Source organism: Microcaecilia unicolor, chromosome 3, assembly GCF_901765095.1.
Source record: "Microcaecilia unicolor chromosome 3, aMicUni1.1, whole genome shotgun sequence".
In the NCBI taxonomy this organism is placed as follows: Eukaryota; Metazoa; Chordata; class Amphibia; order Gymnophiona; family Siphonopidae; genus Microcaecilia; species Microcaecilia unicolor.
This window is the reverse complement of record NC_044033.1, coordinates 27,983,867-27,999,342: the sequence shown is the minus strand read 5'-3', so window position 1 is coordinate 27,999,342 and position 15,476 is coordinate 27,983,867. Positions and strand designations below refer to the sequence as shown.

At 44.2% G+C, this 15,476-nt stretch overlaps 1 protein-coding gene across 2 annotated transcripts in view; it reads left to right on the top strand.

Moving 5' to 3' along the window:
* Positions 1–15,476, top strand: part of LRPPRC (leucine rich pentatricopeptide repeat containing) — a 346,459-nt gene that overhangs the window by 216,495 nt on the left and 114,488 nt on the right. For both annotated transcript variants that reach the window (XM_030195798.1, XM_030195797.1), the window contains exons 24-25: positions 8,404–8,528; positions 10,658–10,764. In XM_030195798.1, the coding sequence (XP_030051658.1) occupies positions 8,404–8,528; positions 10,658–10,764 (232 nt within the window). The remainder of the gene's footprint in view (positions 1–8,403; positions 8,529–10,657; positions 10,765–15,476) is intronic.

The window sequence follows — 15,476 nt, the reverse complement described above, 5'->3', positions numbered from 1 at the left end:
TATTAGGATTTCTTTACCACCTTTTTGAAGAAATTCATCCAAGGCAGTGTATGGCAGTAGACAATTACAACAGAAGAAACTATTTGAATAACAATACACATCATGGTATAATATGTTACTTACAATGTCAATACAATAGACATCTTAGTAGTGTAGTATGTAGGAACATATAGACAGATAAGATAGAGTAACCAGAATTAGAAAATAAAGGGACTGAATTACACGTGAAGTCAGAAAAGTTCCATTAATATGTCCTCAGAGTAGAAATGACTAAATAAATCTTGCTATAATATGTGCAGCCAGTGTTAGTCCTTGTGTCTGTGATTACCTGGTTAGTTGCTTTTTCCAAAGAAGAGTCAAGCTTTTGCCTACTTCCTGAAGTAGAGAGAGGCTTCACCTAATGCAAGACTTTCTGGAAATACATTCCAGAGTGTGGGGGGCCACTCTGGAGAAGTCTTATTGGCTAGGGCCACATCACAAGATTTCCTTTGAAGAAGGTGGTATTAGGGATATTCCTTGGGGAGGGGAGGACCTTAGTAACCTTGGAAGTGTGTATGGGGAGATTCTGTTCTTCAGGTACTCTGGCCCATTTCCTTTAAGAGCCTTGAAAATAAGACATAGGGCCAGATGCACTAAAGTCGTCGTTAGAGCTGTTCCCTACCAAATTCCATAGCAAATCGGTAGGGAACTGCAATGCATCAAGGAAAGGGAATGCAAATGAGCTGCTCATTGTAGCTCACTTGCATTCTCTATTCCATCGTAAAACAGAGCAGCAAAGCGTTACGCTGGCTGCTCTGCGCATGCCAAATACACGAAGACGCCGTGCTGCTCACCCCCCCCCACCACCACCACCGCAATAATAAAAACAAAAGTGCAGTTGAGGCCGGCCATCGAAAAAAGTCGTGTGTGTTCCTAGTCATGCATCAAAAGGTTATATAGAGGTTTGTTTTCAAAGTACTTAGATTTACAAAGTTACATAGTAACCTATAGAACTTTGTAAGTCTAATGCTTTGAAAATGAGCCCCATAATCCTTTTGTTAATTGTTTAACTTATTTGTGGAACATAACCACAAAGGCATGGTATGGTCACATTTTCAATTTGGTAATACTAGAGCCCAGCTAAGGAATAGGTTACTCCTTATCGCCTGCAGCAGATGATTCCAGAAACTGGAGGGTTATATCTACCAGACGGCCAGCCCCTGCATCATTTAGTATACCACTGTCTCCGGCAGGTGATGGATGGCTTCTTGCCAGCTCCTGTATTCAGAATTCCTGGGGGTGCTCCTGGGCTGGGTGGCCAGTTGAGACGGGGGTGATTGACTTGCGGTTCCATCTTTGGGGGCATACCTGGTGTCCTGATCCCTGCCTCACCCTGCTATACCCCTTCTCCCAGTCTTATTTTGGCTTGGCTGGCCGTTCCTGCTCAGAGTTTCCTTTCTTTACTCACAACCAAAAGCAGAAAAACAAACAGAAATCATATTTCTTGAGCCTCTGCCACTAAAAAAATAAAAACAAAAAACAGAAGCAGCCTTCACAATTTCTGCCTGGGCTACTGCCTTTGTTCAGGGAACCAGACTATGTGCTGCTCAGCTTCCTGCTGGGAGGTCCTGCTGCGATTGGAGAGCCAGTGGCTTGGGTAAGTGCCAGCTCCTTTTTTCTCCCTGTGCAGTACAATTTGGGGGATGGTGGCGGAGATGGTAAAACACTGTTCTTGATGCGGGAACCAGCGTTCAGCGTTGAGTTTGTGCAGCACGGAGTGCGCTGAGTCCAGTGGGGGAAACAGTTTGTTCCCTTCTGATGGCGTAGTTTCTTGCACGGGGTCACGTGGCTTGCGCATCATTTTTTTCTGGAGCTGCTGAGGCAGTTCCCACTCTGGTTTTGCTGCAGGCTGTCAGCCTGGATGGCTATTCCTCCACTTGAGGCTGAAGTGGTGCTGGTTGCGAGGGTGGGGGTCCAGGACTACATTAGGTAGGACCTGGGATGGGAATGGTTGTAGGGGCTGGGAACTCAGGAGAGTTGTTTTCTTCTGGGTTTGTCCTGCTATTACATCAGGCCTATGTGCTCAAACGTGCCCTCCGTTAGTCGTTTCTGGCTGCGGCCCGTTGGGGACCTAGGTCTGTCATCCCCTTCTCCTGGGGATGATCCAGCCCTTAAGAGGAGGCGGATGGCCTCTTTGTTGGAGGTGGGGTCTTTGGTGCCAGTGACAACATGACAGCAGTAGGGAATTGGCAGGGAGGCACTCAGAGCGCTCTGTTTTCTGGACTGGGCAGAGGCTCATGGTCTCTGTCGGCAGCACACATCGTGGGGCAAACCAACACCCATTCGGATTTTCTCAGTCAAACTCTTCTGGACTCGGCGGAATGGGAGTGGTCCATGGAAGCATTCCTCCTGATTTATCGGTGTTGGGGGACTCCGGAGATTAACCTCATGGCTACTCGGGAGAATGCCAAGGTTCTCAAATTCTTCAGCCGAAAAAGACAGCCTGGGTCTGCAGGCTTAGACGCCCTCTTGCAGCCATGGCTGGAGTCAGTGCTACTGTACGTATTTCCTCCATGGCCCTTGATAGGGCGGGTCCTGCACAGAATCGGTCATCACTGGGGACCTGTAGTGCTGGTGGCTTCAGATTGGGGCCATCGCGTGTGGTATGCGGATCTGGTTGTTCTTCTTGAGGGTCCACCATTACGTCTCCCAGTGACCCCGGATCTTCTCCATCAGGGTCCGGTCAGGATGGAGAATCTCTCCCGCTTTGGTCTTACGGCCTGGCTCTTGAGAGGACCTGATTGCGGAAGAAGGGCTAATCGGATGTTGTAATAGCCACATTGCTTCAGGCTAGGAAGCGTTCTCCCTCCACGGATTATGCTTGGGTGTGGAGGACCTTTACGGCATGGTCTCTCTTTACGGCATTGGTTTCTCACGTGTTGGCCTTCCTGCAGGACGGGCTGCAGAAAGGGTTGGCCTATAATTCTCTTCAGGTTGAGGTGGTTGCTCTCGCATTTTAAGAAAACGTGTGTCCAGTTCTTCTCTGGTGGCTCACCTGGATGTAGTTCGATTTCTGCGGGGGGGGGGGGGGGGGGCTCTTCATCGTCATCCTCCACTCCGTCAGCTATGCCAGTCTAGCAGCTGAACCTAGTGCTGCGAGCTCTGCAGACAGCACCATTTGAGCCGTTGCACAAGGCATCAGAGAAGGATCAGATGCTGTTTCTGGTGGCCATGGCGTCTGCTTGTCGGATCTCAGAGATTCAGGCCATTTCTTAAGTTTTCAGAGGCGGGTGTCACTCTTCATACTGTTCCTTCATTTTTGCCAAAGGTCATTCAGCCTTTCATCTCAACCAGACACCTTTCCTGCTCTCGTTTCAGCAGCAGGACTATCCGGCAGAGTTTGCAACTCTTCACCTTTTGGATGTTTGGAGGGCTGTCCTAAGGTATTTGCGGATTTCGAATGACTTTCGCTGATCATCTTTTCATGCTACTTTCTGGGGCTCACAGGGGCGATGCCGCCTCTAAGGAGAATATTGCTCGCTGGATTAAGGAGATTATTGTGTCGGTATACATTTTGAATGGTTGGGCTCCGCCAGTGGCACTGTGTGCTCATACCACGTGGGTGCAGGTGACTTCTTGGGCTGAAACTTCGGTCTTTCTGTTGGAAGAAATTTGTTGGGCGGCTACTTGGGCTTCCCGACATACCTTTTATGTAGGGAATGCTTCGGTATATCCCATCAGTTCCTGGATTCTTCTGCTAAGAAAGGTAAAATTATGTCTTACCATTTAATTTTCTTTCCTTTAGCCGCAGCAGCTGAATCCAGAATTCCACCTTGTTATTCGCTACATACTTCTGCTCTTCCACGGAGTCTCAGGTTGTTTTGGGTTTTTTTGGCTCTTTGAGAAAGAGAAAAAGGGCACTCTAAAGATATGCGTTCAGAACGTTTGGTTCTACAGTGCCTGTGTTTCACAATGATTTGATTATGGTTTTTCTTTGTGAGGAAGGTTTATGGTTTACAGTTTATCTCTCGACTGCTTGTGAATGACATACTAACCGATGCAGGGGCTTGGCCGTCTGTTATCACTGCCTTCAGTCTTGTCTATCTCTATCTCTACCTGCTGGTAGACGGATATAACCCACCAGTTCCTGGATTCATCTGCTGCAGCTAAAGGAAAGAAAATGATCAGGTAAGACATATTTTTATCTTTGAGTTAGTCTTCACTGGACCAAACTTGCTTTCCTTGTGCCATCACCATCCAGTTGGAAATTTGGAGGATAAAGGATTTTTTTAAAATTAATTTGACATTTACATCCCACATTATCCCAAGCAAACGCTGGTTCAATGTGGCTTACATTTGAAAATACAGTGAGACAGAATAATAATTCAGTAATATGGGAGCAAGTTGATGTGTGAAACATTTAACAAAGTTGAGATTAGCATATATACCCAACTGGGCCTTTAAAAGTCTGTCCTTTAATTACCCGCATATTCAGAATTCATAGCCATAAGTTTAGATAGTTATTCAAACATTATCACATGCACACACCAGAACCGGCATCCATACACACATTGCAAAAGTAAACAACTACTTCTACAATGTACATCCAACACTTAATTTTTATGTTTTATTCATCTTTATTCAAAGCACAACATGTTGGTAGATAAGCTTCATACAGAAGACGAAAAACCAGTGAACCATCCAACTTGGTACAATATAAACTTTCAAGAAGACAAGTAGGCAAATGATCTACAAGATCCAGCATGGAACAAAAAAAGGAAAAGATATTCAGAAAATATCCAATTTACTCACCACTAAAGTAATAAGTAAATAAATAGTTAAAAGCCTGAAATGGCTATGTTTCATCCCCACAAAGGACTGCCTCAGGGGCTTACAACAGACCCCAGAGGTATTGTCTGTGTCAGTTTCACCTACTGGTTTTAAACAACTTTTCTCCAGAAAAGCAGCAGTTGTGGTGAGTCCCAAGAAGCCTTCCTCTCCAGCACTCTTGTCACTCCCTGTAAGCCCACCCAACTGTTTTCACCTGCCAAAATAACACCACAGATGTACAGATCACTAGGCCTCACAGCAGTACAAAACAAGTAAAGTCATAAACTTTAGTTAAGTTGATGGGAGACCAGCATAAACAAAGTTTCAGTAGTCAAGTTTGGATGCCATGAAGGCATAAAGATGAACCGCGAATAGAACAAATAAGACATGAGGAGTGGCCTAATGTTTAGAGCACTGGTCTTGTAATCCAGAAGTGGCCAGTTCAAATCCCGCTGCTGCTCCTTGTGATCTTGGGCAAGTCACTTAACCCTCCATTGCCTCAGGTACAAACTTAGATTGTGAGCCCTCCTGGGACAGAGAAATATCCAGTGTACCTGAATGTAAATCACCTTGAGCTACTACTGAAAAAGGTGTGAGCAAAATCCAAATAAATAATAATAATAAAATAATAATAATAAACAACATAGTTTATACCAAATTGTTTAAGCACCCTTAGGTTTTTCCTATGGGTTTAGCAAGCAATACCATATGTATGTAAGTATGTAAGGTCTGGATATACGAATTAAAACAACCAAAGTTTAAAGCAAATGCTCAAAATATGTAATACTTGGTAGCAATAAGGAAACAGTGATAGAATATTCATGTATCAGGCAGCCAACAGATTTATTTTCTACTGAACATAATTAACTTTGTATGAACTTGGCGGCTAATAATGTGCTGCTTGCTTTTGTATTTTGGGGATGTATTGTTTGCATAATAAAACGACACTCATCTATATATATATGCACACAGCCAGGAGAAAATTAAAAAAAAAAAAAAAGCCTTTTACAACCAAACAGATTTGAAGAAGAAATAAATATATACAACAGAACTAGAAAATGTTCACACATTTAGACTGACTCTGGACATGAAGGAAGCTCTTCCCTCGTTATTCAATACCTCTCTTTGAAATAGTAGTAATAAAAAAAAAATCAAGTGCATTTTTATAATATACCACTGCATGCCACAAAACAAAAGGAGCAAGTTCCCACATACCATCTGTTTCATTTGATGCACTCACAGGAAAAAAAAATTAAATGCGCCCAGATTTCAGCCTAATTTATTGTTTTAAAAAACCTTTGTACTTATAGAAACTCTGAATGTTGAGCACCTAATTCTCATTAGATGGCCCTTTACTAGGTGAAAATATCTCTGCACGAATACAAATGCCTACTAAGGTGCTAGTGAGTCCTATAATCAGCCCCTCCAAATGACACAATGATTATGATTTAGAACAAATTACTACTCTAACTAATGAAAAATTATTCCATTGTGATACTTTCTCTGTGTACATCAATATGCTTCACAGGCTGGCATGTTTGAAAATATAAGATGAAATAAAAATGCTACCAACAATAAACAACAATATGGTTGCATCAGCTGATTGGTTTGTTTATTTTGGGTGTACCAATGGCAGCTGCGCATGGGAGATGGCTTCAGATTTTTGACCTCATTCCGTTTCCTATTCTCAATCTATCCTCCTTGATACCAACAGTCAAACGTAGTAATGATAGTGTGATGGTGTGTGGATGCTTTGCAGCCTTAGGACCTGGAAAACTGGCCGTTGCTGGAGGAACCCTGAATTTGGCACTGTACCAGAACCTTTTTAAGGACAATATCCTTCACCGGTCTCTGAGCTGAAGCTGGAGTGTAATTGGATTATATAGCAAGACAGTGATCCAAAATGCAAAAGCAAGCCTACATATGAATGGCTGAGAAGAAACAAAGTTTTGAATTAGCCTTGTCAATGTCCTGACTTGAATCCAATAGAGATAGTACCCTTCTCCACCACCGCCAACTCCAGGCTCCGCTCATTCTGCCTCGCCTCACCCTATGCCTGGAACAACCTCCCTGAGCCCTTACGCCAAGCCCCCTCCCTGCCCATCTTCAAGTCTTTGCTTAAAGCCCACCTCTTCAATGCTGCTTTCGGCGCCTAACTCTTACCTTCAGGATATCCAGACTGCCCCAAGTTGACTGCCCCTATCGAACTGACTATTCCCTTGTCCTTTAGATTGTAAGCTCTTTGAGCAGGGACTGTCCTTTTAAGTTAAATTGTACAGCGCTGCGTAACCCTAGTAGCACTTTAGAAATGTTAAGTAGTAGTAGTAGATATTGCTGCAGGATCTCAAATGAGCATTTCATGCACCAAAATCTTTGAATGTGTCTGAATTAAAGCAGTTCCAAAAGGAAGAGTAGGCTAAGACTCCTTAACAGTGATGTGAAAGACTGATATCAAATTATAGGAAGCATTTGATTGTAATTTTTGCTGCTAAAGATTGTGCAATTTGTTATTAAGTTTGAGGACAGTTACTTTTTTACATGCTTAGATATGGGTGTTAATTTGAAAACTGTATTATGTGTTCATTGAGGTGAAGGTGAGGGCAAAATCTTTTAACTCACATTTTCTGCTATAAGTTGTACAGCATTTAGTTTAACCCTCATTTTGTTGGCTAATCTTCTGCCCTAAAGTTCACACTTCAGTGGCTCATATATTTTATTACATTTACTATGCTGTCAACCAGGGCGTTTCTGGAATCCGGCGGTAGGGGGGGCCAGAGCCAGATAGGGGGGGCACATTTTTGCCTCCCTTCCCCCCCCCCCCCCCGCCTCTCTCCACCCCCTCCCCGCTGTCAACCCTCCCCCGCTGCTTACCTTTACTGGCGGGGGGCTCCAACCCCCGCCAGCCGAGGTCCGACCCGAAGTCTTCATATTTCGTCTTCCTCCGACTCCTCCGTGGCCATGCTGTAAGTAACGCTGCTGATTCGTTGAATCCAGTTCAGAGTCTGACGTCGCAGCACGTTGTACGCGCGTACAACGTGCTGCGACGTCAGACTCCGAACTGGATTCCACGAAGCAGCACTGCAGCGTTACTTCCTTGCAGCATGGCCACGGAGGAAGACGAAATATGAAGACTGCGGGTCGGACCTCGGCTGGCGGGGGTTGGGGCCCCCCGCCAGCAAAAGTAAGCAACGGGGGAGGGTTGACGGCGGGGAGGGCGAAATCTGCGGGGGCCCAGGCCCCTGTGGCCCCACGCAGATACGCCCCTGCTGTCAACAGTGATTTACAAGAGCTGTATCCATTTTGTTTACATATGTGAAGTTTGCTTGGTGCGTTGAGGATTAGCATAGCTGTGACATCATGCATTTAGATTGACAATATAATGTGAACACTAATATTTTGTAGTATCTACTTATAGATGCATCTTTAAAAATGTTTTGGCTATAATTAATAAAATATGGGGGGGGGGGGGGGGGGGGGGGGGGGGGGGGGGAGAAGCACATTTTAAGGACTCTGCAGCTTGAATTTGTGTTTCCTGAATTTTAACTAATTTTTGCCTCTTATGTTGTTTTGAAATTGCTTTTTTTTCTTATTAAGGGACAATGTGCTTGCTGCTCTGGAGGCTACAATGGACTGCTGCAAGAAGTATAAATACTTGCCTAGACTTCATGATGTGCTCTGCAAACTCATAGAACGAGAAGATACTGAGCTCCTTCAGAAAGGTGAGAGGGCATACTTCTAAGTTCTTCTCTGGCTCTTATAAGCAGGTTTGCTTGCTCAGATCATAGAGACTGCAGCTTCGGTTCTGACAGTAGCAGCCATATAACCTTAGTATATAAAACCTTATCAGAACCTTCTATATACCACATGCCCCTAATTCTTTAAACTTGCGTGCGCAAGTTATAGAATACCATTAGGCATGTAAGTTAATATAATAATTAGCTGCTAATTGGTGTTAACCAATTATTGTCTATAATGGTGTTAATTGTCACTAATTATCAGTTAGAGTGTAACTGCCCAAAGTCTGTATTCTATAAACTGTGTACCAAAAGCCAACGCGCAGAACTGCAGAGGGGTGTGGAACTAGGAGGGGCTTGGGTGGATCAGGCGTGTGCCCAGCACTCGCGCGCATAGGTTATAGAATACTGTCAGTTATGCGCCTAAGCATTCACATGAGCTATTGAGCTATCATAAATGCTGGTGCCTCAAGATAGGCACCTATCTGCAGACTTATGCTAGTATTCTATAATGTCAATTGCTCGTGCAGTTGCCAGTATAGAAATCTCGCTTAGTGCGCATCATCCTGTTCCCTGACTTTAGGCATAGAGAATTACCCCCATTATGCTATGGTATGAAATACTCTGTGTTAGTGATGACCCCCATTAGTGGTTCCTCCATGTGTTTATCACCTTTATGTGTTTATGACGATATTCATAGTCATCCTATATAATAAAATGCACCTCCAACGTTCTGAAGCTGACTGCGTGGACACAAGCCTTGAGGCATTCGTGCTTCTGTGGACGCCTCCCACTTTCGGGTGTGTCAGCAGCGAAAGTGCCCAATCACAACACAGCAGCGTTTGGAACATTGGAGGCGCAGTTTCAGCCCTTCGCCACCCCCCCCCCCCCCCCAGGTCACCGCCCGTCACCCCTCCACCCCCCCCCCCCCCCCACAGGTTGTCACCGCTCCCCCCCTCCACCCACACCCCGAGGTCGCCGCAGCCACTGCTCCACCCTCCACCCCCCCCCCCCCCCAGGCCACCACCACTCCCCCCCTCTGTCCGACATCAGCTCAGCTGCCGTTTCCGGCCACTGCTGCTGCTTCAGTGCAGGGACCAGGGTTCGTGGATTCGTGATGGTGTAGATTTCCATCTCTGGCCATCTGTCTCAGCCCCGCCCTCGCGTCACAACGTTATGACGTCGAGGGCGGGCCGGGTAATCAGACGACACGAGAATCGCCGGTGCTGGAGGGACAACGCTTAAGGGCTGCCAAAACGTCGGACTGGGAGGGAGGGGGGCCCCCTGGAACTGGGAGGGAGGGAAAACCTTGCTAGCGCCCATTTCATTTGTTGCTGAAACGGGCGTTTTCTTCCTAGTGATCTATATTCCTGGTCCCTAGTGTATGTTTTCTGCCAAGAACAGGAGTAGGGAACATGAAGGAGGAAAGGAAGAGACTATTTAGGAGCAGAAGAGAGACAATAGGAAGGAAAAATAGGACAGAGGTAACAAAGGAGAGCATATAAGTGCTAGGGAAAGATAGAAGTGGGGACAGTATGAGGAGCAGAAGGAAGGCAAAGTGGGGAAAAAGAAAGAGAGGAAGGGAACAAGGAACAACTGAACATGGCAGAGAAATGGAGAGATAGGAGAAAGGGCAAGAGAAATTAAAGCAAAATGCAGAACCCAAGTAAAAATGGTGAAGAGGGAGCAGAGTTAGTGGCAGAGTCTTAAAATGGGTATACTTATTTCACGAACCTCAGAAGTCTTAGAAAATTGGAAATGATGCATTGAAATGTTATTTTTGAAGGTTATCATCATATCATAAAATATTTATAAACAGTCGTTTATGAAAGTAAATGTGATAGTCATTGGATTAAATGATGTTTCGCATTGGACCTGATACCCTTAATGTCCCAAGCAAGAACACAAATCTAGAAAGAGTTTATGGTCCATTACTGCTTTTAAATCAATTGAATGTGCAGTTTGTTATCAAAAATAGTTTTATAATATTCAGGTGTGTTTGATACAATCACAATATACTGACACTTGCTCACCAATTAGTCTGCATGAAAGTAGTCCAATGGGAAGTTTGAGTTTGCATAATTCATTGAACGAATGGTCTTTTCTTCTTCTAGTTATGGACTTTGTGAGCCAAGAGCGAGGTGAAATGATGATGCTGTATGATCTCTTTTTCGCCTTCCTTCAGTCTAAAAAGTACAAAGAGGCCAGGAAGATCATTGAGGTGGGGCTTTAACCACAGTACTCCAATTACACAGCTATTTAGACACTTCATTGGGATGCATTTAATATTTTTAACCTTTAATTACATGTATTCTAATTTACGTTAATGAAATTCAGCCCTGATAATGGATAAAAGAGGCCTTGGCCAGATATGGAAATATTGTTTTATTGTGTCTAATTAGGGATCAGGAGAGGCAATTGGTTGTATAGAGAATTTGGGGTGGAGGGTTTTTTTTTTCCCATCAGATTTACTGTTCATTATCAAAATTATATATGCATATTAAATCTTGGATTGTGGAACAATTAAATTAAACCAGCATTCCTGGTTGTAAAGTTGCTAATCTGCTTTCACAAGGAATTCTTTGTTGTGCTTGAAAGCCATGGCATTTAACTCACTGCTAGTCTATATTCAGAATAATTTGTAATGCTTGTCTACAAGTTAATCAGCAAGGCAACTGCTATCTGCTACTGTTTTGGCATTTCCTTTAGCATTTCTTCTTTTTCTTCTCTCACTGTGTTAAGCAGCTTATAGGAGGAAGTGGTAGGTGACAAACTTAGTCTATTTGGGATTAGTGTATTTTATCTAGAGCTGATTAGAATTTTGCATACTGAAATTGATGAGTGGAAAGCAAAGCTGCAGTCTCCCTAGATATGGATTACTTTTTTCTTCAGCTTTTTTTTTTTTTTCAAATAACATTTTTTCAGTGACATTTCAGTTATTAGTGCTACACAGGGAAAGCACACTTTAGAAAATATTCTGCCTCTTGTCAAGTGCTCCCTCCTCCTCTTAGCAACCCCCCCTTTTTGTTTTTGAAGGTGTAGCTGAGGAGTTGTGAGCAAGTTATGAATGTTGCAGAAACACAATTTACACAAGGGAAAGCAAAATATTCAATTCATGCATGCAATAATCCTTGAATTTATAGTGGGCTCAAAGGCTTTTCAGACTTCCATTGATAGATACAACATATGGAGATTGCTAAAATCTATGAGGTCGATAGTCAAAGCGATTTAACTGGCCAGAATCATCTCCAGGTCTGTTAAATCGCTTGTTTGGGCCACTGATACTTTAACCAGTTATTTCACATTAATTTGACTTAAAGTATATAGTTAAGGAATAAGCCCCATTGAGAATAACGGGGTTTGTTTTACTTAACATCATTAAATTATATTAGCATGGATTAGCTCATTAATACACATTAGTAAATGAGGCCCTTAGATTGTAAGTCTTCTGGGGAAGGGAAATCCCTTCTGTACCTGAATGTAACTTGCGCTGAAGCTTAGGCTTGGAAAGGTAAGGGGTTTTTGTTGTTGTTGTTGTTGTTTCTTTTAATTAAAAAAAAAAAGATTAAAGTAGTATTGTGGGATATGTCACAAGAACCCCCCTATTAGTAGGTTTTTGCTTGTGGTTTGGTCACAGATGCCTTAATGCAGTGGTTCCCAAACCCGGTCCTGGAGGCACCCCAGCCAATCAGGTTTTCAGGATACCCACAATGAATATTAACGAGAGAGATTTGCTTGCAGTGGAGGTAAGTATACGCAAGTCTCTCATGAATATTCATTGTGGGTATCCTTAAAACCTGACTGGGCTGGGGTGCCGCCAGGACCGGGTTTGGGAACCACTGCCTTGATGCATTAAGGCATCTGATTTGACATGGTTATAGAGCAGGGGTGGGTAACCTCTATCCTCAAAGTCTGCAATCCAGTCAGGTTTTCAGGATTTTCCCAATGAATTTGCATGAGATCTATTTGCATACAATGGCAATCCTGAAAACCTGACTGGATTTTTTTTTTTGTTACATTTGTACCCCGCGCTTTCCCACTCATGGCAGGCTCAATGCGGCTTACATGGGGCAATGGAGGGTTAAGTGATTTGCCCAGAGTCACAAGGAGCTGCCTGTGCCTGAAGTGGGAATTGAACTCTGTTCCTCAGGACCAAAGTCCACCACCCTAACCACTAGGACACTCCACCTCTTGAAGACTTGAAGACTGATGTTGCCCACCCTTGTTGTAGAGTATTTGCATCCTAGTGCAATCAGATAGCTAATGTCAGGACTTTCCATGGCCATGTTATACAAGTTCCACTTTCAGCAAAATGGTAAAAAAGAAAATGCACCATGGTTCAGAACTTACATTAGATCTTCGCCTAAGGGCTGAAAAGTGCGAGGAATGACATGGATCATTAGCAGTACGTTTTTGAAACTGAGACCATACCCAACATACTCTTACCTTTTTATTTATTTAACATTTGATAGGCAGCTAATCCAGACAGATGCTTTTCTTAGGGAAAGACATTCATGATATTAAACATATAACATAAAATGTGACAAGCTGAGTCCTCATAGGTAAAACCACAAACCTCTCGGATTAAAAATAAAAAACAACCTTATCCACCTAACCTGCAGCCTAATTCTTTCAACCACACCTTCTAAAAGCCTCAGTAAAGAAATAAGTCTTCATACATTTACAAAGCAAAGTAATCTCTCTCTTCACATAAAACCTTCAGCAAGCCATTCTGCAGTAGTGGGATTACATATCAAAAGATCATAGCAGAGAACACGTCAGTGTCTCTGCTCCACTTACAGGAAGTTTCCAGCATGAAGTTTCCCTGTGGTTTTGACCTCAACCCCATCCTAGACATTTATTCATTTATCACATTTGATATACTACTGAAGCCTACACACAGGTATAGAGTACTTTCTGTTCCAAATGGGATCACAATCTAAGTATTATTTATACCTGGGCCAATCAATAGAGGGTTAAGTGACTTACCCAGGGTCACAAGGAGCTGCGGTGAGAATTGAACCCAGTTCTCCAGGATCTCAGCCCACCGCACACCATTCAAGGGCAATGGAGGGTTTAGGGGTCCTTTTACTAAGCTTCGGTAAAAAGTGGCCTGCTGTAGTGTAGGCGCGTGTTTTGGGTGCGCACCGGGCCAATTTTTACCATGTCTGCAAAAAAGGGCTTTTTTTTTTTTTTTAAATGGGACGGGAAAAGGGCTTGCAGTAAAACTGAAACCAGCGCGCAACTAAAACCGACCTGAGCTCTTAACACCACCCATTGATCTAGCGGTAAGGACTCGCACGCTATATGTGTGATGACCGGTCGGCATGCACCAACTGCCGATTACCACCAGAAACGCTGCATGTTGGAAGAAATAAATCATCTAGGGGTTATGGGCACATGGCAAACCTGAAATTACCGCCAGCTCTATGCACTGCATGTGCTTTTGTAAAAGGGCCCCTAAGTGACTTGCAGGGTCACAAGGAGCATCAGTGGGAATCAAACCCAGTTCCCCAGGATCTCAACCCAGTGCTCCAATCATTAGGCAACAGCGGGAATCGAACCCAGTTTCCTAGGTCTGCAACCTGCTTCACCTAAGCATTAGGCCACTCCACAGAAGTTCAGTTCTGTCCATACTATATTCAAAACAAAACCATTTGGAGACTCAGCCTCTAGTGAAATTAGTTATAAATTCAAGAAAAGAATTACCCTTCTTAGACATAAGATGAAACATTATACAAAATGCAAGAGGATAAGTGTTGACTATGGGTAGCAGCAACACATTTAGTCATACAGCCAGGCCTGTCTATCACGCTACATAGGAGGCCTAGAAATCCAGGTATTTGGGCAGTGGTTGCGTTATACCACATGACTGTACGGTGTCCTGTATAATTTAAAGCAACAATTGACTTCAGTAGAGGAGGAGGATGCAATACAAAGTGCAGCTGCACCCAGTGGCATAGCTAGACCTCAAAGTTTGAGTGGACCTACCTCCAAAATGGGTAGGCACAATATCCTCTCTGCAGCCTCTGCCCCCACCCCGAGTGGCAGCATGGGCATCTCACTTAAGCTACCACCCACTGCCAAGCTGCGCTGCAGGGAGTTCAAGGCATCTTCGAGGATGTCTTCAGCTGGTGAGGCTAGGGGATCCTCGCCAGCTGCAGCAAGGGTGTGCTGCTGGTGCCTGGCCCACCTGTGGCTACACCACTGACTGCACATCTCCCCATTGCTGCCCTCCTGCTGTTCCTGATCATTGTGGTGGGTGGGGTATTATGTCACATGACGGGCTGGGGGGGTGGGGTATTATGTCACATGAGGGGATGTTCTTTGAATAGTGGGCTTGGGGTGGGTTGTGTCAATAGAGAGGCTGGGTATGTGTGAACATGCGGTTGGGAATATGGAAGAGACCCTGGGTTTTGTGTGTGAAAGAGGTACTGGGGAAGATGGATGTGTGTGTTTATATTGGCATGTGGGATGAGGACTAAAGAGGGAAAGATGGCGGTGGAGAGAGGAAATAGGGACATAGGGTAGAAAAGGGGAGAGAGAATATGAGGGGGAATAGGACTGGAGCCACTGGAGGGATGACATCTCTCCTGAGATTCCCCTGCCTCAGGATTGTAGAATCTCCTTTTCCCCTTCTGTATACTCTCAAGGATCCCGAAGCTCTTTCCCCTTCTCGTCTTCCCCTATCTTTTCCTCCTCCAATTCCATGGAAATAGGGACATAGGGTAGAAAAGGGGAGAGAGAATATGAGGGGAAATAGGACTGGAGCCACTGGAAGGATGACATCTCTCCTGAGATTCCCCTGCCTCAGGATTGTAGAATCTCCTTTTCCCCTTCTGTATACTCTCAAGGATCCCGAAGCTCTTTCCCCTTCTCGTCTTCCCCTATCTTTTCCTCCTCCAATTCCATGGAAATAGGGACATAGGGTAG